Here is a 24271-nt window from a genome sequence, read left to right as displayed (position 1 = left end):
ATACTTGGGGACCCATGGCTACACGACGTGAACGGACGATATTCGGCAAGGAAAGGATACCTAGACATCTTCACAAGGTCTGGGGAGCGGACAAGATGTTGGAACCGCGCGGATCGCACTATCGGGCCTGATGGAGTAAAGAGACTACGCGTCGTGCAGGTTAAGGCATCATCTATACAGCAACTCGTACGTAGCGTACCGGATGCGGATCGTTTGCGAATCGGCAGGGTTTCGCTAGACGATATTGAGAGAGCATTACGACCCAAGAAGCACATCGACCCAAAGGATAAGCTACCGAAACACTACTGGCGATGGCTAGCCGCCTTCAGCCAACAGTTAGCCGACCAGCTACCTCCGCACCGGCCAGGAATCGATCATAAGATCCCTCTGAAACGCGACCGAAACGGTTTCGAAGAGCCACCACCATATGGTCCTCTCTACGGCATGAACAAAGAGGAACTTCTTTACCTACGGAAAACGTTGACAGACCTACTCGGGAAGAACTTTATACGGGTGAGCCAATCACCTGCAGCAGCACCAATCTTGTTAGTTAGAAAGCCAGGTGGTGGCGTACGATTTTGCGTTGACTACCGAGGGTTAAACGAACAAACGGTGAAGGATCGCTACCCTCTACCGTTGATTCGCGAGACGCTGCGGAATATGGGGCACGCCCGCTGGTTCACGAAACTCGATATCATCGCAGCTTTCCATAAGATCCGCATTCACCCCGGAGAAGAATGGAAGACAGCATTCCGGACGCGATATGGGCTCTACGAGTGGAACGTTACCCCGTTCGGATTAACAGGCGCGCCGGCGACGTTCCAGAGGTACATTAACCAGACTCTGCGAGAGTACTTAGATGATTTCGTGTCGGCATACGTTGACGATATAATCATCTACACCAACGGAACGCTAGCGGATCACCGCCGAAAGGTTGGCGATGTGCTACAGAAACTAATGGACGCGGGTCTACAATGCGATATTGCGAAATCGGAGTTCGAGCAGGGCTCAGTGAAGTATCTTGGCTTTATCGTCGAAGCTGGAAAGGGGATCCGCGTTGACCCAAAGAAGGTAGAGGCTATCAGAGCATGGGAGAGGCCGAAGTCTATACGAGACGTGCGAAGCTTCATTGGATTTGCGAACTTCTACCGACCGTTTATACCACGATTCGCCGACCTTTCGGCACCGTTAACACGGCTAATGAAGAAAGACGCTATTTTCAAATGGGACGATGACTGCCAGCAGGCCTTCACGGAACTGAAAGAGCTCTTTATAAACGCACCAATCTTAGCACACTTCGAAGAGGATCGCCAAACAGTCGTGGAAACCGACGCTTCTGGATGGGCAACTGGGGCGGTTCTATCGCAACGTGGCCCCGACGGACAACTACGGCCATGCGCCTACCTATCCCAGAAGCTATCTCCAGCAGAGTCAAACTACGAGATTCATGATAAGGAGCTTCTAGCGATTATACGCGCCTTGCGCGAATGGAGACCTGAGCTGAAAATGGTGCCTAGATTCACCATCGTAACAGACCATAAGAACCTTCGATACTTCGGCAAAGCACAACACCTGAACGAACGGCAAATGCGTTGGGCAGATCTCCTAACAGAGTTCGATTTCGACCTTCGTTATCGCCCTGGCAAGCTTGCAGTAAGGCCGGACGCATTATCACGACGGAGCCAGGATATGCCTAAGAGTATCACTGACGAAAGGCTATCGAATCGCTTCCGAATCCTACTCAAAAGGGTCAAGATCAAAACAGGACGGCTAGACCCTCAACCAGCCGACGACCAACCTAGTGAGGGGATTGACTTTGAAAGAGATATCCCTCTCTTTGAAGAACCAGAACTACAGACGGAATGGAAAAGAGCAAGGGCGTCCGACTCGATCTACCAACGAATCTCCTACGCTTTGCTAAAGGGAGAGCGCCGAATTGCTGCCGAAACGAACATTAAAACAAGCCTATCTGAGTGCCATCTAGACGATCGGGGACTGCTCCATTTCAGACAACGGATCTGGATCCCTGATAACGAAGTCCTACGCACGGGAATTATACAGAAGATCCACGATTCACACGTCACAGCGCACCCAGGACGAGACGCTACCTATTCGATACTATCTCGACGGTTTTTCTGGCCAGGGGCAGCGAAGGACGTACGACGTTTCCTTCGTAACTGTACAATCTGTGGACGGAGCTCAGTATGGCGAGACACAAGACATGGGTTATTAAAACCACTACCAATTCCCCAGCGAATCTGGGCCGAAATATCAGTGGACTTCATTACCGGGCTACCACCCTCAGGATCCACGGGAGCAACAAACTGTATGGTGATAACAGATCGGTTGACAAAGGGCGTGATTCTAGTCGGAATGAGGAATACAACAGCAGAGGATGTAGCAGAGGTGTTCCTCACACACTTCTATATGCATCATGGGGTACCACTAGCGATTGTGAGCGACCGCGGCCCCCAATTCGTGAGTTCTTTCTGGGGAAGGGTATGCGAAAGGCTATCGATTCAACGCCGATTATCCACTGCTTTCCACCCCCAGACCGACGGTGCAACAGAACGTGCCAATCAGGAGATCGAACGAATTCTACGTGTGTTCACGACGTACGCACAGGATAACTGGAAAGATCTACTACCAATAGTCGCAGTGGCAATTAATAATCGTGATGCCGCTTCAACAGGAATCTCGCCATTCTTCTTCACCCACGGCTACCACATTGACCCGATTGGTATCGACGAAGCAGGGCAGCTACAGGACGCCCTGACCCAACCACGAAAGACAGGCGAAACCTTCGTGAATCGCCTACGAGAAGCCACCGATTGGGCCCAGGCCGCTATTGCTTCTGCACAGGCCCTTCAAGAAGAGCAAACGAACCGACGTCGACAGGCTGCGCCTATCTATAAGAAGGATGACTGGGTTTGGCTAAACCTTCGGAATGTACGCACGCAGCGACCGTCAAAGAAGTTAGATTGGCTACATGCTCGATACCGAGTAGTAGACGTTCCGTCACCGTTTACAGTCCGACTCGATGTGCCTACTGGTATACACCCAGTGTTCCACATCGAGTTAGTCCGCCCAGCGGCAACGGACCCGTTCCCATCCCAAGTAGTGGACGATTCGCAGCCACCACCGCTGCTAGTCGACGGGGAGGAGGAATACGACGTTGAGCGAATCCTAGCTATACGACGGAGGAAGATTGGGCGAGGATATCGTGACGAAGCGCTAGTGAAATGGAGAGGATGGGCGGAACAGACGTGGGAAAGACTAGACTCGGTCCAAAACTGCAGCGCGTTGGATGCCTTTGAGGAGCAATACGGCCCCGTTTCGGATGTGATTCGCCAACAAATCGACACCGGAACCCATGTCGTCGTACCCCTAACGAAGTTAAGGCTAGGAGGGGGTATTGTCACGGGCTGTTGCCCGATATTGGTCACGTGTATCACGGAACCTTGGCATGTTGACATGGAGAACACGCGGGACGAACCTTTCTTCCCTAAGCTTTTTGTAAACAGCATGTTGGCCTAGTTAGATTGAATTAAGTCTTACTTCAGCCCCTCACAGGTATCATCAGAAACCTTAAGCACCATTATCGGAAGAAATGGTTAATATGGATGGTGTCAGCCTGAGTATGTGGGGGGTATACGGCCCCTGAACGACGACCTATGGTTATGTGTCTAGATAAAGCTAGAATACTGTGCTTAAGTACGTTTTTGGCCTAATGGTACAATGACCCACTTTTCTGGCCAACAGATGGTTAATATGATAGACCGCGGCGTCGATCCTACGCAGAGAATGAGCCTCTATTACACACTATATTAGATTACCCAGGCTTAGAGACGTGACGTTCTAGATAAGACTATTCAGAAGTGCTTTATCAAGAGCACGCTTATTAGTCCTAGCACTAATAAGATAAATACGTCTCCGTCTAAGGACCTTCAACTAGGTGATTTATACGTAGAGGTGACCGACCGGCTTCCTAGTATAGAGGTTATGGTATTAGATGAATTTCTAGACCCTCTAGGAGAAAACATCGACGTGGAAGAGCCTGATTTATCTGATATTATCGTTCATTTTTCAGAAGAAAATACAGGTAGGGATAATAGGGTTCAGGATAGCGAGGACGACCAGGACGAATATATATTCGGACCACCGCTAGATATCCTCTCGCGTGTTAAAGCTATTGAATATATACATAAAGCTCTTCAATTTGCCCAGCACCAAGAGGGAATTACTAAGAGAGATCTACGTGATATAGAGAGGATCGCTCATCTTTTTTCTCGATTCGAGATCAATGGGAGGAAGCAGAGAAGGGTGGATGACTACTTTAGACCAAAAACAGACTAGTTCTTACTAGATGAGGTTTAGCGCGATATTAGTGGCACACTTTCATTAGGCACATCGGAATTCTGTTGCACGGAGGCCCGTGCCGAAAACGGGAGTTTACTGTAGCGAGAAACGTGATCCACACACGTGCATTCTTCATAAGCGGCCCAGCCCGCCAGCCTAGATGCGACGGACAGCAGAGGTCACTGTCCGCGATGGGCGTAAGTTCAGCTCCCACTATCGGTGTTGAGATGGGCAGGGGCAAATTCTAAGCAGCACGGGAAGAACACTTTGTAACCGTAGGCCGATTATCAGTCAATCTACACGTAGGCCACGTTCGCTACTTCGCGCGGCGGCACTCTACGGTTGTCTGAACCGAGAAAAAGGATTGATATATAACAGCCAAACGATGACGTCATCATAGGATGACCGTTGTACCAGGTCTGTTCGTCTTCTCTATTCGACCCGTACGTTCTGATTGTATAGCCTAGATCATCATATCCTGGCTCACTAAGTAGGTACTCCCTGTTCCATCTTTTTGAAGGCTGTCTCCCTTTCGAGCAGAGAGCAGACGAATCACAGCTTCCGTTCTCTTCTCGTCTTGAGGTAGTAGGCTCAAAAGACAGCCATTTGAAGTGCTAAATAGGACACATGGTAGAAGGCAGAGCTATCGAGCTACTGATTCGGCGTCTGGACCAGTAGATAATGACTCCGCGAGAGGTGGATCCGGTGGCATCTCAATACTCGACTGCGGATGAACCTCAGTACTTGACTGCGATGGACTCCCAATACTCGACTCCGAGTTTCTAGCCACCCTCGAACGCTGCAAAATTTTCCTTATATACTCCTCTGTATCCCGATGTCTCACATGATAGGTCACAACCAAGCTGGCCTTTATAGTCCCCGAGCCATCACGTTCATGGCCGAAGAGCAATACACGTTCGTTATTGTTGTCTTTATTCTGATGGAAAACATTTTCCGGCTGTAACAATGATCATGGCCTAGCACCTTCTCTCACCCTTGAAAAGCTCGTCGGAACATGGTCCCTGCCTCTTTGTACAGTACATAGCAGAATGAAGGAAAGCTATGGCTGCCGAAATGGTTGATTGGCTCAAAAGATACAGTATGAGAGTTGATCTTCAACGTGGGACACAACTTAGGACCACCTAGCCACCCTTCATGATACAGTCTTGACCTGTAAAACAAAGGCTCCACACCTTCTCAAGTAGGGTACAGTCAAACTATTAAAAGAATCTAAGTCGTTCAGATGGCGTTCAAAAAGCCATAATCTATGGCTCGAATCAAACAGTGCGCATAAAGAACTTCGGTGAAGTGCATCGCATGCCCAAATAATTTGATATGAGCAGAAATAAAACTAATAAACACGAATTACAAATAGGTTTAGTTCACCAAGGACCCAACCGACAGTTTGTAACATAGTATGTTCAAGCAGAAATAAAAATTATGAGGGGCGGTGAAACCTATCGAGGTCAATAGTGACCAGGCCGGAAATAATTATGGGTCCCTACACCGCTTAGCCTTCCGCCTACCGATTAGGTAAGGTAATTCTGATACAGCCAATGAGAGGCCCTGTAGAATTCCTTGTTGCACACCCTACAAATCCTCTAATCCTACATACACTGTTTATCCTGCATCCTCTCTCGAATCTTCTAATCCTACACTCTCGCCCGCTTCCTCGTAAGTAATACCGCTATACCGCGGCCGTTTACTAATTTGGAGCTATATAAAGATGAAATCATCGCTCTCTACGGCTAAGAGACCACTACCTTAGAAGCGATTTGCGATACCATACAGCGTAGGGGAATCGTGGTCACGGATAGGACCTTAAGGTCTCGGCTTCGTTAATGGGGTATATACTAAAGACCTACTCCGTAGCTATAGTACGATCCGGTAATCTAAGCTTGTTACCTTAACCTTTTTAAAGAGAACCGCCTAGACTAGTAAATCTACTAGATACTATAGGAGGAAGGATAAATACTATTATTTCGTACTCTACGTAGGTAGATTACTTCTTAGGATACCTAGGTACTTGTCAACATGTGGATGTTATGGGGTCACATGACGAAGGACCCACTCATATAACCCCTCTCTATATCTAGATCTTCTCTATAAGATCTATCAGATTGATCCTCAACGATCTTGCATTGAACTGCATACTCGCATTGAATTGCCTACCTAGGCAGGAGACTATCTAACACTCCAATACTCTTTGCTTTCTCATGTGATCATTTACCATGTTTCCAAGATATAAATACTGCTATGTTTCCTAACTAAATTGAATCAAGTTTATCATCCTTTGTGATCTCTCTTCTAGATCGGTGGTATTCTTCCATAATCGTGGTGCTTCTCCTTCTTAGAAGTACGCACGACCGATAGACTCATAACCGTGTATTCAGACACTACATTGTGTATTTACCTTTATGCACACTATCTTCTTGTGTGTATAACCACGACTTTATGGTCACCGCCTAAAGTCCGACACATAAATAACTTAATAACTAGGGGGGATGAAATTAAACGGATTGTAGTTTTGGAAACCTTATATATTGCTCTATAGTGATACGTGCTAATCGAAATTGAAGCAATTCGGTGCGATTTCAACGAAGAAACTAAGTCTAGAGAGGAGAAAGAGAAGAAGGGTTCTATCTACCAGGAGGAGTTGCTTTTATATGTAAGCTCCCCTTCTTCCTGGAAAGTTCTATCCTGGAAGGTTCCTTGTGCGCGTATGTAAACAATCCACCCGCCAGTTGACTTCCGTTGAGTCCTCAGACCTTCACGATCGTAATATTGCCCCCTTCTTTAAAGGACCTGGCCCCTTAGGTCCGCTCTCGAGTCCTTTCTGAATTGACGAATCAGCTACTCCTATCGTTATCCGGGTGATCTGGTTTAAATCGATTGGCTAAAGCTACTTCTACCTACACATTTAATCGCTTTAGAGGGCCTGGTTTATCTGGGTGCGAGTTATGAAACTATAATAACTTCTCGGGCGTATTCTTGAAATTTCGCGTAGGGTACCACGTTCCGTTAACTTTATTATCTTGTCTACGCTATCTCATACGATACTAGAGCTTTCGGTAGTACTCGCGGACTGCTAGAACTTTATCAATCTCCTATTCTTATTCTTCATTCACTATAACTAGCGGTAGTGGGTTAACCCTCTGCCCTAGGAGTAGGTCCGTACGGGTAGCTAATCGTAATTTTTCCGGGGAAAAAACTAGGTATACTCGAATTGAATCCGGTAGTTTAGGTTCGTATACGTGTCTAACCTTTCTAATAACACGATATAGTCTACTAGCTTAGTCCGTAAGCTTTCTTCCTAGCTAATCTATACTCTAGTTCTTTATAGTAACGTATACACGATCGCCGACGTTAAAATCCTCCTTCCTTCGGTGGGAATCCGCTTACTAACGCTAACGATCCTATACTAAGGTTACCTTCTGTTAAGTTTCTTCCTAAATCTCTTATATCTTATTCGTGTATTCTTATACGTCCTTATTCGCTAGTTCTTATTCGTTTATACGTAGTCGTGGTCGAATCTGTTCTCTCTAATTAACGTTCTTTAGTAGTTTCTAGTTAAAGGATACTCTCGGCTAGACCTCGGCAGAGTCCAAACCCGCCCATGTCCAAAGCCGTCCAAACCCGTCCGTAGACGGGTTTGGGTACCCCATAGATTATCCATGGGCGGGCAGGTTAAGGGGGTGTCCGCCCACTGTCTAAACCTGCCCGTCTAAACCCGCCCACGCGGGGTAGTGGTAAGATGTATAGAGTTATGCAGTAATTTAGAGTATTTTAAGGTATTTTAGTTACAAAAATTCTAGATTATATTAGTTTAGAGTGACATAAATTCCGAAACGTAACAATTTCTATTTATTCTAACTCCCTAAGCCGCTTAGAAGGTCTAATTATCCTCCCTGATGTACGCTTTCGGCTAGTCCCCTCTAGTAATGGAAGAACTATATTATTATTATTACTTCTATCACTAGTTTTATCTTCCCTTCTAACTCGAGTACTTAGTAAGGGTACCTACTAGCTAGATTCCTTAATAGTTAGCCGAGTGTTACTTAGAGTAGATATAGATTCTTCCTCTTTAGTATCACTAATCCTATCTATATAATCCTCTTCCCGATCAGTATTTAATTCTTTATCCTTAGCCTCCTACTTATTTCTCGTCCTATCCTACTTTATACCCTCTAGGTAAAGATTAGTAAGTTCAAACTTAGTAGAGTATATATATATTATTAGATCCTAAATACTTATCGGCTTTAGTAATCCACGACGATAGTGATAGATATCCCGTATAGAGTTAAAGAGACGCTCTATACCTATACCGGTTACTAGGATAGAGAGAATATCGCGTGCTATAGTTACAAGTACTAGTAGGGATAACTCTTACTTCCTCTAGAACTTAAGTAGGTCCTCTTTTATTATACCTAAGGTATTCTAATATTAGTAGGGTTAAAAAAGTATTAGAATAAGACTAACTACTCTTAAGATATCTCTTAATCTTATCTTCCTCACTCTTACCGTTATCCTAGTCTAGTATTACCGAAAGTTTTAAGCTTATTCTAGGTATAGTTAAATAAGTTAGTGAATAAGGACGCTTCGATACTCGAACTTAGTACGGTCGGATATAGTTATAGAAACTAGTCCGGTATCTCTTACGCTATTTATATCTATTTTTAGACTATTTAGGTCGAGAGAAGTAATTAAGCTTATATAATAGGGTAAGGATTATACCGATTATATAGAGATAACCGTAGGCTTATATCGTCCTTCTATAGTAGTCCGATAGCTTCTACTTTCCTACCTTAAGAGCTTACCGTATTACTTATTTCTAGCTCACTTTTTTCCGTTCGAGCTAGGTTAATAACCTCTTAAGATACTTAAATAGAGTATTATAGATCTAGAAGATATTATAGATGTCAACATGTGGATGTTGTGGGGTCACATGACGAAGGACCCACTCATATAACCCCTCTCTCATCTAGATCTTCTCTATAAGATCTATCGAATTGATCCTCAACGATCTTGCATTGAACTGCATACTCGCATTGAATTGCCTATCTAGGCAGGAGACTATCTAACACTCCAATACTCTATCCTTTCTTATGTGATCTTTTACTATGTTACTAAGATATAAATACTGCTATGTTTCCTAGCTAAATTGAATCAAGTTTATCATCCTTTGTGATCTCTCTTCTAGATCAGTGGTACTCTTCCACAATCGTGGTACTTCTCCTTTATAGAAGTGCGCACGACCGATAGACTCATAACCGTGTATTCAGACACTACGTTGAGTATTTACCCTTATGCACACTATCGTCTTGTGTGTATAACCACGACTTTATGGTCACCGCCTAGAGTCCGACAGTTATGAGCCCGACGCCTCTGCTCTAAACATTTAACCAATTCAATTCAATCTTCTTTTACTTTACTCTCACATCGCTTCACTTCCCACACAGAAGCGATGGATTCAACCACGCAACAAGCCACCTGGCTTCACTACCCACTAAAATCTCACGTACACTGGGTTCTATGGATCACTGCGGTCAAAGACCACGCACTAGCTAATAATGTGTGGAAATATGCCGATCCGGACTAATCCGCACCGATTACCCCGCCTCAGGAACTAGTTAAACCACAGATATCTGATGTGATCAGAAACCCTACTAATATATACACATCTAATCTTCCTGAACAGCCACTCAGGCTCATCGACCTTACGTCTGACCAATTAGCTATCTATAAGATACTACTAAGTGAATACGAATCGTCAAGATCAGACTACTTTCGCTACCTACGATCCATTGAATCTCTCAAGCAAGGTATTCGATCCTCTCTCACACCAGAAGGACGTCAAATCGTCAATGGCCTATCAGCACACGAAGCTATAGTAAAACTACGTGCTACCTTTGCCCTATCCGACCAATCGAAGAATCGTCAAATCCTACGCGATTGGGATAAGTTAAAACGACAAGCTCCACCAACCAAACTATCTCAACTACCTACATAGGGTCAGAAGTGGATAATCAACCAATCAGAAGGCGAGAAAGCACGAATTGCCTACTTCCAAGAACCTCTCTCGCCAGTATACGATTTCCTAGAGACTATCCAACCTAGTGACCAGGGCTTCTACACCTTCTAGTACAATACAATCCTACAGGGTCTAAAGAGACCTACCCTAACCGAACTGGTTAATCAATTCGTCGATCAATACCGACCACCTACCACACCAATCAGCAGTGGTAGAAGACGACCTATCGCACATACGACCTACTAAGGACGTCAACCTGACGAATCAGACGAAGAAGGACCTACACAATCAACCAGAAGAAGGAAATGCCCTTATAGGGGTATACCTAACTCTGGTAACCACGATTTTGAGACGTGTCGCTATATAAATCCTAAGGCAAGACCTAGGGGGTGGCAACCTAACCCAGAGGTCCAAGAGCGATTTAAAAAGCGATGCGATGAATCTAGAGGATTCAAGATAGCCTATCAACGTGCAATTCGACGTTACCAACCAGCTAATTCAACCAATTCGACCAATTCGACCAATTCGACCAATTCAACCAATTCAACTACTAGAGACGCTTTCTCTACCTATATACCAAAACAACAGGTCGAGACTCTCTTTCGAGAGGAAGATAGTGTTACAATAAGCACTATCCGGATTCCTACCAAGAAGAACGACACCTAGTGCTATAATACCGGAGCATCAATTCATGTCACGAATAATAGGGACCTACTATCAAACTATAGGCCCGTTGTGTCCTCTGTCATGGTTAGAAACACCGAAACCACTATCCTTAGTTATGGTGAACTATCCGTCAAACCATCAGAATCTCTTAATGGAACCACTTTCCCTTTAAAACAAGTTGCCTATTGTCCTGGATTTCACATCAACCTAATCTCTGCAGAAAGAGCTGCTAGCGCAGGCATCTATCTAAATAGCAAGGATTGCCTACTAGAAGAGAAGGACGGAAGACCTATCTGCAAGCTTAACGCGAAATCAGGCATCTACCTAATTCGATGGGACAATTCAACCACTGACCGACCTACTACCAACCACGCTCATGTTTCACCGACCTCTCACTTATCTCTTACTTCTGTCTCACACGATCAAGTTACACCTATCACTGAGCAATTCAGCAAGGTTGCCCTATCTTCTTCACACACCAAGAAGCAGCTAGATAGGACAGTCGACCTATAGCATAGACGACTAGGACACGTTAGCAAGGACGTCCTATCTCATCTACCAGAGCACTCATCAGGCATCACCATCAAAGATATATCTTCGCCTATCAACCACTACGAGACATACAAACTAGCTAATTCGCATCGTCAAATCTCTCGACGACCTATACAGTACAATCGCCCTTTCGAATCTCTGCATTAGGATCTTATACACTTCGAACCATCCTTAGGCAGAACGACCTACCTATCTCACTCTGTGGACCCTATCACTAAATACCAACTAGCAGAAGATCTATCTACCAAGACCGATTCGACCCAATCTCTCTACGACCAGATCGATTTCGTACAACACCAATTCAACCTACGCGTCCTCACTATCCATTCAGATGACGAGAGATCTCTATCTGAATTCTTCGATCAAGAAGCACAATCACGTGGTATCTATCTAGAAACCACACCGCCCTACCAACCTAACCAAAACGGCTACGCTGAGCGTTATGGCGCATTAATTTCAAAGATGGCTAGGCAGATGATTATCGATTCAAACCTACCAAGCTATCTCTAGCATGAAGCAGCTAGAACTGCCGTCTATATTCAAAACCGCCTACCTCACCGCACACTAAACTGGCAATCTCCACACGAAGCGCTTACTACCTATCTCGGTGAAAACGCACCACATTAGCTACTAGCAAAGCCAGATCTCTCACACATTCGAATCTTTGGATGTAAAGCTTATGTACGCATTACTAAGCTACCTAGACTAGCTAAGCTAGCACCACGTGCTGCTATTGGCTATCTAGTGGGATATAAAACCTATAACGTCTAGCGCATCTGGATACCTACCAAACGACGTGTAATTCGTGCACGAGACGTCCAATTCAACGAGGAAGAATCCTACAATCCTTCGCTACCCAACCAACGCATTCAAATCTATAAGGAAACCAATCTATCTCAACAGATTGATACCCTTGACGAGGAGGAGATCAATCAAATCCTCGAAAATATAGATATCCCATTCAACCTCAACCAACCGGTGCAGCAAGATCTCGGGGGTGGAAGTAGTAGTAGTCCTACTATCAATATCGATCATGCCACACCCATACCAACAGACGAAATCCTCGGAGATCAACCAATCACACCGCCGCTTGAACCGAAATCAGACGAATCGATGAGTTCTAGCCAATCAGAACCAGAGGATATAGTCCCTTTCGTCTTAATTGACAACACAAACTTCGACCCTTCTGGATATGAACCTCTTCATATACCAACTAAACGCCCACGTTCTGACTCTAACACCGATAACGAAAGTGAGAGAAAACGCCCTCACGTATCCCTCACAACCTATATCCAAGCTTTCTCATCCAATCAACATCAACAACCAAAGATTGCGATCTCATCAATTCCTCCGCCACCACCTAGCTACCACCAATTAGCTAGTCATCCTTTCGAAAGCCAATTCCGACAAGCTATGCGAATCGAATTCAATAAGCTTCTGGATATGTATGCATTCGAACCTATCAACAAAGACCTTATCAGCTTTACACACCAATCGAATTGTAAAGGTCTAAACCAATCGGATTGCCCACGCCACTAGCTTATACTAATGAGATGGGTCTTTGCCTATAAATCTGACGAATCAGGATACCTCACACGCTTCAAAGCGCGTCTATACGTACGCGGAGATACACAGACACCAGACGAACTAGAAGACCCACGTACTAGTACGCTTGCTGCTAGGACCTTTCGCACGCTTATAGCAATTATTACGCATTTTGACCTAGAGACCTTTCAGATGGATGCCGTTAACGCTTTCCTAAATAGTGATCTCAAAGAGGAAGTGTACTGCCGATACCTACTAGGACTAGGACGAAAGTCAATGGTCCTACGCCTACATAAGGTAGTATATGGTCTTCGAATCGCTGGTAAGAGATGGGAAGACGACGTGAAAGAGATGCTTCTCTTACTAGGCTTCAAAAGCTATCCTGAAGACCCTGCGCTTTACACTAATAATCGCATGGTTATTATGGTGTTTATTGACGATTTCCTGGCCGCCTACCATCGAAGTGAGAGATTACACGCTTACCAGATAAAGCAACTTCTCTCACAGCGCTTTAAGATAAAGGACTGTGGTGAACTTACCCAATTCATCGGTATTCGAATTATACGCGACCGACAGCGACGAAAGACCTGGCTAAACCAATCAGCCTACATTGAGAAGATCGCTGCTAAATTTAACCTCCTAGGCAGGAAACCGCCTAATACACCACTAGTCAGCAATCAACGTCTTGATCCGATCACTGGTCAAATCAACCAATCAACCGTTAAACTATACTAGCAGAAGTGTGGTTCGACCCTTTTCCCTGCTATGTGGACTAGACCAGACACCGCTTTCGCCAATCAGCTACTAGCTAAATCTCTCACACGCTATAATGAGAAGCACCTAGCTGCTATCGACCATCTGATTTCATACCTATATAGGACTAAAGATCTAGCTATCTGCTTTGGTAGCAGCCAATCAGATAGCCAGATCTTCACTGCTTCGTCCGATGTAAGCTTTACCGACAATCTTGATAGGAAGTCATCAGAAGGTTTCATCTTCTCATTGTTTAGTGGTCCAATCGAGTGGAAATCTCGCAAGCAGAAGACGATTACCACATCAACCACAGAAGCTAAATTACTAGCTGTATCACATACAGCTAAACAGCTATACTAGATCAAACGTCTCTTCTCATTCATTGAATTCGACACTAACCAACCAGAAGTGTTGAATTGCGACAACAAACAGACCGTCGACCTATTAAATCGCGAGAAATCAGTCTTTCAGACCAAACTTCGTCACGTGGATATCAACCGCCTATAGATTCGTCAAGAGGTACAGGCAAAGCGCCTATCTATCTAATAGGTCAAAACCACCGATATACCCGCAGACGGTCTCACCAAGTACCTACCTAGGCAGAAGCATACTGAATTCATCAGACAACTAGGTATAGAGATACCACCTCCTATCTAGTTATTCTGTTTCTCCTTTCTCTCATTCAGTTCTCACTTTACTCTCATTCCGCTCTCACATCGAGAACTAAGGGGGTATATCAACATGTGGATATTATGGGGTCACATAACGAAGGACCCACTCATATAACCCCTCTCTCATCTAGATCTTCTCTATAAGATCTATCGAATTGATCCTCAACGATCTTGCATTAAATTACATACTCGCATTGAATTGCCTATCTAGGCAGGAGACTATCTAACACTCCAATACTCTATCCTTTCTTATGTGATCTTTTACCATGTTACTAAGATATAAATACTACTATGTTTCCTAGCTAAATTGAATCAAGTTTATCATCCTTTGTGATCTCTCTTCTAGATCAGTGGTACTCTTCCACAATCGTGGTACTTCTCCTTCATAGAAGTGCGCACGACCGATAGACTCATAACCGTGTATTCAGACACTACGTTAAGTATTTACCCTTATACACACTATCGTCTTATGTATATAACCACGACTTTATAGTCACCGCCTAGAGTCCGACACTAGCTATCTCACACGTAGCTAAGCAGCTATACTAGGTTAAACGCCTCTTCTCATTCATCGAATTCGACACTAATTAACTAGAGGTATTAAATTACGATAACAAGTAAACCGTTAACCTATTAAATCGCGAGAAATTAGTCTTTCAGACCAAACTTCGTTACGTAGATATTAACCGCCTATAGATTCGTCAAGAGGTACAGGTAAAACGCCTATCTATCTAATAGGTAAAGACCACCGATATACCCGTAGACGGTCTCACTAAGTGCCTACCTAGGCAGAAGCACACTAAATTTATCAGATAACTAGGGATAGAGATACCACCTCCTATCTAGTTATTCTATTTCTCTTTTCTCTTATTCAGTTCTCACCTTACTCTCATTCTGCTCTCACATCGAGAACTAAGGGGGTGTGTCAATATATAGATATTATAGGGTCATATGACGAAGGACCCCACTCATATAACCCCTCTCTACATATAGATCTTCTTCTATAAAGATCTAACAGATTAATCCTCAACGATCTCGTATATAATTACCTACCTAAGCAAGAGACTCTCAATACTCTAATTCTATTAATTTATTATATAACCTTTTGCTATGTTTCTTATGATATAAATACTACTATGTTACCTAGTTAAATTAAATCAAGTTTATCATTCCTTTTAATCTCTCTTCTAGATCGGTGGTACTCTTCCACAATCGTGGTACTTCTGCTAGTACGCACGACCGATAGACTCATAACCGTGTATTCAGATACCACATTAAGTATTTACCAATCCTTATACACACTATCGTCTTATGTGTATAATCACGACTTTATAGTCACCGCCTAGAGTCCGACACATATTAATATCCAATATCACTATATACGAGAAGCTATTCAAGAAGCTAAGGTTAAATTAACCTATATAAATACAAAACATCAACTAGCTAATCTATTAACAAAAAATGTTAATAAAGTCCTATTTAAAGAATTCATAAAACTAGCTAATCTAGTAGAGATTAATACTCCTACTAAGAAAAGCTAATCTATCTATCTACTACCTACTAATCTATATATCTAACTATATATAGATTACAGGGGAGTATTAATATAGATAGAGATTACCCTATAAGGACCGGTCTAAACAGAACTCCTAATATACTTCTAGAAGATCTCAAGACTAGATATCATATAATTAAACTAGGTCATATAGAATCTAGTAGAATCAGATAAATCTGCCAGACTATCCCGTTTTTTAAATTATAAAAAGGACCGTGAATTCCTATTAAACAGTTTTAAATCCTAAGTCTTAATTTATTCTTTTAATCTATATACCACTTCACTTACCTATTTAGGCAACTATCCATTTCACCTACCTACCTATACTATCCTATATAGCTATATCATATAGCTATACACGAAGGTTAAGTATACCTATAAGCTTCCTATACGCTAATCATTTCATAGCCTACTCACAGACTTACTAGCTAATTCTTAACGAGCGTTGTTAATTCATTTTTATGTTTTTAATAATCTTTAGGTAATGATTTTGATTGTTTCCGAGCACGCTATAATTAGGTAAAGTGTCTGATATTAAATTACGCTTAGATCACGGGAATTTATCTCTTTTATGTTATTTATCGTTAAAGCGGTAGGATCATCGAATTAGCTAGCAAGAATACGTCTCGATATATAGCCTTTCGTTATTATCTCTAGTAGAAATCTAGTTTCTATTTAGCTTAATACTTTACTTTCCTAATACTAAGGTTTTTGAATTACTATAGGCTATCTATTACTTATGGTTACTATAGGGATTAGCTATAAGGGTACCTTAACACAGTCGGCAATCTATCGGTGGTATATAGGAGATTAATACTAACAAGATTAATACTACTACCCTTTCTCATAACTTCCGGCTTTGACTTACAGAAATAATGCTTAATATCTTGCCGGAATTAATAAAGAAAGAGGCGTTTAAGAAAATCAATATTATATACCTTAGTTGCTATTTCAAAGGTATGAATACCAGCGGAGTTACCCCTGAATACCAGCGGGTACTAATACTATCCTAGTTTAGCGCCGGGATTGCTTTGTTAGTAGAGTTTGTGAACACCGCTAGTGTTCAACGTGGACTATATATAGGGCCTTTATAGAATTTATTTAGTAAATAAATAGTAGCGTATCCCCAAAATTCTAGATAATGCACTAATTCTTTTAATAACTAACTCGTATAAGTAGGGCCTTTATAGAATTATCGGACTTTAGGCGGTGACCATAAAGTCGTGGTTATACACACAAGACGATAGTGTGCATAAGGATTAGTAAATACTCAATATAGTGTCTGAATACACGGTTATAAGTCTATCGGTCGTGCGCACTTCTATAAAGGAGAAGTACCACGATTGTGGAAGAGTACCACCGATCTAGAAGAGAGATCACAAAGGATAATAAACTTGATTCAATTTAGTTAGGAAACATAGCAGTATTTATATCTTAGAAACATGGTAAAAGATCACATAAGAAAGCAAAGAGTATTAGAGTGTTAGATAGTCTCCTGCCTAGGTAGGCAATTCAATGCGAGTATACAATTCAATACAAGATCGTTAAGGATCAATCTGATAGATCTTTTTAGAGAAGATCTAGATAAGAGAGGGGTTATATGAGTGGGTCCTTCGTCATATAACCCCACAACATCCATATGTTGATAGCTATCTTACTATAGGCCCTAGAAACCCTAGAGTACCAGATTACTAAGGCTACTAAGGTGTGCTTAGAAGGGTCGCCGTAAAGGGTATAGCCTACCCGCGGGACCTAGCCTTAGCATCCCCCATCAAAAAAATCCCCCATATAAACTACTTCCCCTATAGTTAGCCCCTTCTAGATAGAAATCTTAAAATCTAATTTAGCAGAAAGATAGATCAGACCGCTTTATTAAAAGATCTTAAAGACCTAATCGGAAAATACCAAGATTTAGGGTACTTAGGGGGGGGATAGCGAGAATATATTTAGGCTGCTATATACACCCACATTTAGGGATAAGCAAAAATACGCCGCTTCGGCCCTTCCCTAAAATCACACGTAATTTTAGGTCCGACGCGTGCTAATCACCAACCATCCCTAAATAGCCCTTTATCGGGACATATCCTACGGCATAGCGACTAACTATTAGTCGAATTAGTACACCAACAGGATATCAACTACCATAGCCCTGATTGTCAATTGAGTGGGCCGTATTATATAACTAATCCTGCTAGATATACGAAGTACAACAGTATCTCCTTTCGCCGAACACCCACGAATCTAGCTGTTCCAGCCATATTCCTTAATATCCTGACCACGTGATACACTAAACACTAATATGTGTTAGGAACAGAGATGAGTTATCCGTATAGGTGTACCAATAGAAGTCATAGAGTTTGAATTGCTCCTAAGCCCCTAGCTGGCAATTTAGATAGTCTAAATATATGACTAATCCTAGCGGGTCTATAGTATCTCCTTTCTCCGAGTACCCACTAATCCTAGTGCTACGATAAGATAGATTTAGCCTAAATTACTAGTTTTGTAAGAAATATTGGATAATAGCCTTGACTAAAAACTATTAAATTATACTTACGAACTTTTATGACCTTATCTTATGACTAGCATAGAAGTCTGCACTTTGAGATGTTAACTAACTTTTAGTACCGCCTAGATTAGGACTACGGATACAATTCTAATTATTTAATGAACGCTACCTTAGGTGAAGGAAGAAATAGCCTACGTTATTATGATATTTACTCGAAGAGTATTTTCCTCGTAAAAATAATTTTAGTATAAGAAAGTATTACTCCTCTACTAATACTCTGTTAACAGTATACAAAGCCACCCTACTATACGTATTAATTAATCTTGACTACCTTATTCACCTACTAAGTGTTACCATTTTAGTCAAACCTCGATATAGATACCCACCAATATCTCGACATTATCATTCAAGATAATATAAAGTATAATATCCGCCTTGAAAATGCTTAAATAGAAAGGTGCCTCTTTCACAAACCGATTTAAGTTATGATTTTATGTAATTCCTAACGTTAACTTAGCGGGGAGTTCTACAGACTCGGTAACCCAAATAATATCCTAACCACCGACGATATTAATAATATGAGTATTCGTTATAACGGTGGCTATCGGGAGATTTACTCTATAAGCGAACCGGGTTCCATATTAGGGCCCTCTAGTGTAATAGACCTTATTGACGATATAAGGGATACGAGAATTTACACTCTCACTTAGCGTGCAACTACGTAGCCTAGAGAACAGAATTCAATTCTGATCCGTAACCACAACCCGAAATACCGAGTCGATATTAGAAAATGGAAAGAATTCGGTACTATAGGGGATATTCCGGTTTCTATCGGAGAGAACTAACACCATCCGTCCTCATCAGGCCTAGATTAAATGGTGGAGTCCCGATCGATGGCTAAGTTATCTTACAATTTCGTCTTGTTATTAGTTACTGGTAATATGAAACAAAATCAGCTCGGCAGCACTCTTGGCTACAATATACTATTAAATTCTGCTTAAAATACTATATTCAGCTTACTACGTGGAATGAAATTTGGAAGCTCTCTGTCGCTTTAGTAAATAGCGCTTAGGCTTATGACTACAGGCTAAGAATTCCTCCACCGTTACTAGACTCCTTCAAGTAAGAGCCTTCGAATTTTCAAATTGCTATCCACAGCATTAGCTTCAACCGTTTCCTGATCTTATAATAATCGAGCGTCTACTAAGATACTAGCTGTACTAATACTCGTATGCTAAAACCTCTAGATAAGGTTGTTCGTACTATGAAATGAAGACGGGTTAGGTAACGGAGAATTATGCTACGCGTAGAAATTCCTAACGAAGTATACAATAGCGTTAACGCCTTAGATATTAAAATATATTCTAACTACAGGTTTCGCAAAAGCTCTTGGTATCCACCTTTTTAGTAATGCCGTAGCGTTAAACGAACACGATGAAAAAAAGATCCTTTATTCCTCTTTTAAGCAGAGTTGGTAGCCGAGCGGATTATAGTATCTTTAGTTTAGTTGATATCTTTAAGCTACGATCTAATACATCACCTAATAGGTCTGGGCTATACACTCTCGAAACAACATTGAGTTCAAATAAAACGAAAGTAAATATCACACCCTAGCTTAATTATTAGAGAATCCGTTTCTTTGCACTCTATAGGTTATCGTATCTTGGTCCGTTCTAAACCTACGAATTACCAGAATTAACGATTTAAGTATATCCGAATTTCTATATCGGAGTTAGTTAATTATAATACAAAGTACTTAATTAGATTTATATAACTTAAGGAAATGGCCACGGCGTCTGCGATCCGTGCTAGGTCAAAAATATATATGTATCCTGTTACTGTGTACCGTGCACAGGGAATTATACGGGAACACTGCCACTTTTTTAGTTTCTTTTCCACACGAACGTGAATGCTTCCGAACCTTGACTCTTTTCTTTCGACACTCTATACAGGTACTATAGACATTGGTTCTTCTAATGTGGGGTAAAGGGTTCGCACGGCTTATGCACATTTCTCTATAAGTAGGGAGTAGAAGACGCGAAGGCTTATATTACCAGGCAAACCGTTAGAAACCCGCGGGGGACAACGTCAGCCAACCAAACCCGCAAGAAAGACGATACCCGCAGGAGTCACGTACGACTAATAAGAAGTATTACACATATGCTTCCCAGGAGTAGACCCCTATACATAAGGCGCTCCTAGGAGTAAGGTGGGCTAGTGTAAAAGGGTATTTTACACAAACATAATCAGTAATCGCCTAGGGTGATTAAGGACACTGTGTCCTTAGGGCGGACTTTGTCTATCCTATATATCTACATATAAGTTGCTCTTAGGGATATCATCAATTATTCTAGGTAGTGGAAGGCAAGGAAGGTCGCGACTAGGCAACGGAAGGGAGCATAGTCCCGTTAGCAATCGAACTAAACTAATATATAAGCTTCAGCAAGTTTCTAGCACTAACTCAAATAGAGCAAAGACATAAAACTTGGTATTACCCAATACAGTTCTCCGTCCGGGCTTACCGTGGGCTATTACCCACAGCCTCTTATACATAGAATTAACATCTAGTAGATTTTATAAGGTTGAATTGGCGATCATCATAATATAAAAAGCCTTGTTCTATAATAGGCTCTTCTAGTCGCTTTTAAAGCAGAATGTTCTCACTCAGCTTCCCAAATTCTGAAGGTGGACATTAGTGACTGGTAGTGTAATGAAACCTGTACTTTACTTAGTCTGAAATGACTTTAGCTCAATTTGTCAAGTAATTATATAGGTAGAAACTGAAATTCGACCTTAAAAACGGCCTAATGTTGGGAACTGAGGCTTATAGGTTCCACCCTTAAGCATCAAAATCGGACTGTGGTGCCATAGACTCGGCCTGATTCTTTTTCTTAAGAGATAGGATCGCATAATTCTGTTTAAGTTTACCTCCGGGCGGATGAATAGTGACTTATCTAGATAGTTCATTATTATGCTATATAGCTGTTCTATTTATTCTATTTAGAGCAAAGCAAGGTGCTTATTTCAGATTTAATATACTTTCAATATCTTTTATCTATAACATAGCAGCATCGGAAATATTGGAAATTGTTAAGAAAAAGCCTAGGTGGTAGCTAAGGACTTTTAAATAAGACTACCGTAGTAAGCTCTAAGATCCTCCGTCGCGTATGGTTTGTTATTGTATTTTCTTATAGAGTGTATATTTATAGAGAACGATAGCAGTGTAGGCGGGAGGCTAGGAATATATCTCTTCATCGCACATTAAATCAAGGCTAGCGTTAAGGAAGAGAACTTACTGATATTGAAAGCCCGTATAAAGTGTATACTATCCTGGGTATTTATTCGTTGGAGGCTTTGTAAGACTAATGCCTTTAAATTGGCGCGTATAAAGGTATTAATTAAGTGCTCTCCGTATAAACTGACCCCACGAATCCTATATTAGTTAAATTGCTCTCCTAAGTCACCGATGCTATTGTACTTCTTTTTTTGAATATCTCTATGGGTGTTTCTTTTCATGGAAACTGTTATGGTTTTTGCAAACCTTAGAGCTCGAAATTAGCCACAGTCTAGTAGCTCGCGAATCTAACCGCCCGGCTTTAGGTTTCCGAGGTCTGTCTTGGTAAGATAGTCGATATAGGAAAATCGAGAATTATTTAGCTTTTGAGAACGACTAGAACTACTAGAGAAGATTAATCGATAGGAGTAATAGGTAGTAATCGTACCCTAGGAGCGTTGAGTGTAATAATTCTGCTACTTGTAGAACTACGAGAAGCTATATATTAAAGTGAGTAATTTCTAGTTTAAGTGCCGATAATAGAGGCTAGTTCCGTCCTAGGCGAGGCGACGACCTAGTAGTGTGGGGGATATCGTAAGGATAAGGTTACACGATTTAGCTAGAACTAGATCAGACAGAGTGTTTAAGACCTTATAGTTAAATAATTAAAAGCGCCCGCCTTAGTACGCTAGCGTAATAAAGTTTGGCTTCGACTTCTAGACCATATCGGAACTCGGCGCTCCACTAACATAGTTACCCCGCCCCATCTTATAGGACGCCAAGGCTATACATCCAGTGGCTTTCGCGACGTAAGCCGCGTCCGGAACAACCACGAGTCGGCAGAGCTATGGCTTATATAGTCCAAGGTTTTCAACTTTTTAGCAAGGCGAGAACCTTCCCAGGTAGCGTCACGTTCACCTAAGGTATCCTCAGCATAAAGCCTATTACCACCTCTTCATACATTAATACGTCGTCACTCGGATAATATTTAACGGCGTCAAGTAGGTCTATCAATTAAGCTACTCGTATTTAGATGAAAAAAGGCTAGAACGATAGCTTTCCTTATCATACCAAGGAAAATATGCTGCCGACATCCCAAGAAAATAACATATCAGGTGTCATTAGCCCCGCTTCCTTTTCTGAGGTGTATCCTTCGAATAATTTAGAAAACATTTCAAATATTACTCAGAGAAACGAGGTCCTCGACGGCACAACCTCTTCTCCATTCTACTTACACACAGAGCAAGGTAGCCCCAACAGTGGGACTCTCGGTCTAACTAATACCGCCGTCCTCACCGCACAGTTCGCGACGGCATTACCGGGATTACGACCTCTCGATTTCCCCGCTAGAGCAGCCACCCGGGCTAAACAGGAATTAACCTTCCTTCGTGGGTGTCGCTTATACCCTAAGGCTATAGCCTAGTCATTCATATTATCTTCCACCTTAATAATAGAAGGATTCGATACCCTTCTAATTTTTAACTTCTTCGCTTTCCCTACATTCAAACAAAGATACGGAACGCCAACATCTAACTCCGGGTATCAAATTTCTTCGACGTGGCAATTCGCCTTATCAACCGCAGCAGAGGCCGGCGAGATAGTCGGGCTACTTACAAATAGCTATTTTACTAATCGAATCGGCTACCGCTAGACCATAGTGTCCGCGTTAACATTCCTAATGTTGAGTATTTTATTACCATTTTTTGCAGTAGATATACAGATATTACTAGCGGCCCAAATTTTGTGTGGTGTTCCATAGGGCGTTTTTCAGACATTAGCAATCACATACGCTACGGAAGTAATGCCTATCACGCTTCGCGCATACCTACTCAGTAATATCAACCTATATTAGGTTCTTGGCCAGTTTTTGGCTACGGGAATACTAAGAAAGTTCGTCGACAACGCATCCCAGTAGTCATATCGGGTCCCTTTTACACTTCAGTGGGCTATTTGTCTACCTATCCTAGTCGCAGTTACATTCGCCCCGGAATCCCCATAGTGGCTGATCCGCCACAGGAAACAAAAGGATACCGAAAAGTCTTTGAGAAGGCTAACCAGGAAGCACAAGATTAATATTGACTAGACAGTGGCTCTAATAGTGTAAACTAATGAGATTGAAAAGTACTTAAAAGAAGATGGTGGCGGTATGTTATACTTTGATACCTTCAAAGGAGTTAATCGCCGACGAACTGAGATCGCCTGTATAGTATAGATCACACAACAGATTTACGGGACTAGCTTAATAGGCTAGGCGTCAACATTCTACGAGCAAGCAGGGTTCAGTATAGACAACGCCTTCAATCTCTCACTAGGCACCTACGGAATAGCCATAGTTAGTGCTATGATTTCCTAGTCGCTC

The 24271-nt window shown here is 42.2% G+C and overlaps 1 protein-coding gene across 1 annotated transcript; it reads left to right on the top strand.

Annotated features, from left to right (window-relative positions):
• Positions 1-22993: 22993 nt before the first annotated feature.
• N7496_009127 (uncharacterized protein) lies at positions 22994-23563 on the top strand (the record flags this gene model as incomplete). The annotated part of the gene is made up of 2 exons (XM_056702041.1): positions 22994-23300; positions 23367-23563. The coding sequence occupies 2 exons, from the start codon at positions 22994-22996 to the stop codon at positions 23561-23563; spliced, it is 504 nt and encodes a 167-aa protein (XP_056551041.1).
• Positions 23564-24271: the final 708 nt, after the last annotated feature.

This window comes from Penicillium cataractarum (genome assembly GCF_028827025.1).
Source record: "Penicillium cataractarum strain IBT 29864 chromosome Unknown utg000008l, whole genome shotgun sequence".
Taxonomy (NCBI): domain Eukaryota; kingdom Fungi; phylum Ascomycota; class Eurotiomycetes; order Eurotiales; family Aspergillaceae; genus Penicillium; species Penicillium cataractarum.
This window is presented reverse-complemented; position numbering and strand designations above follow the sequence as displayed.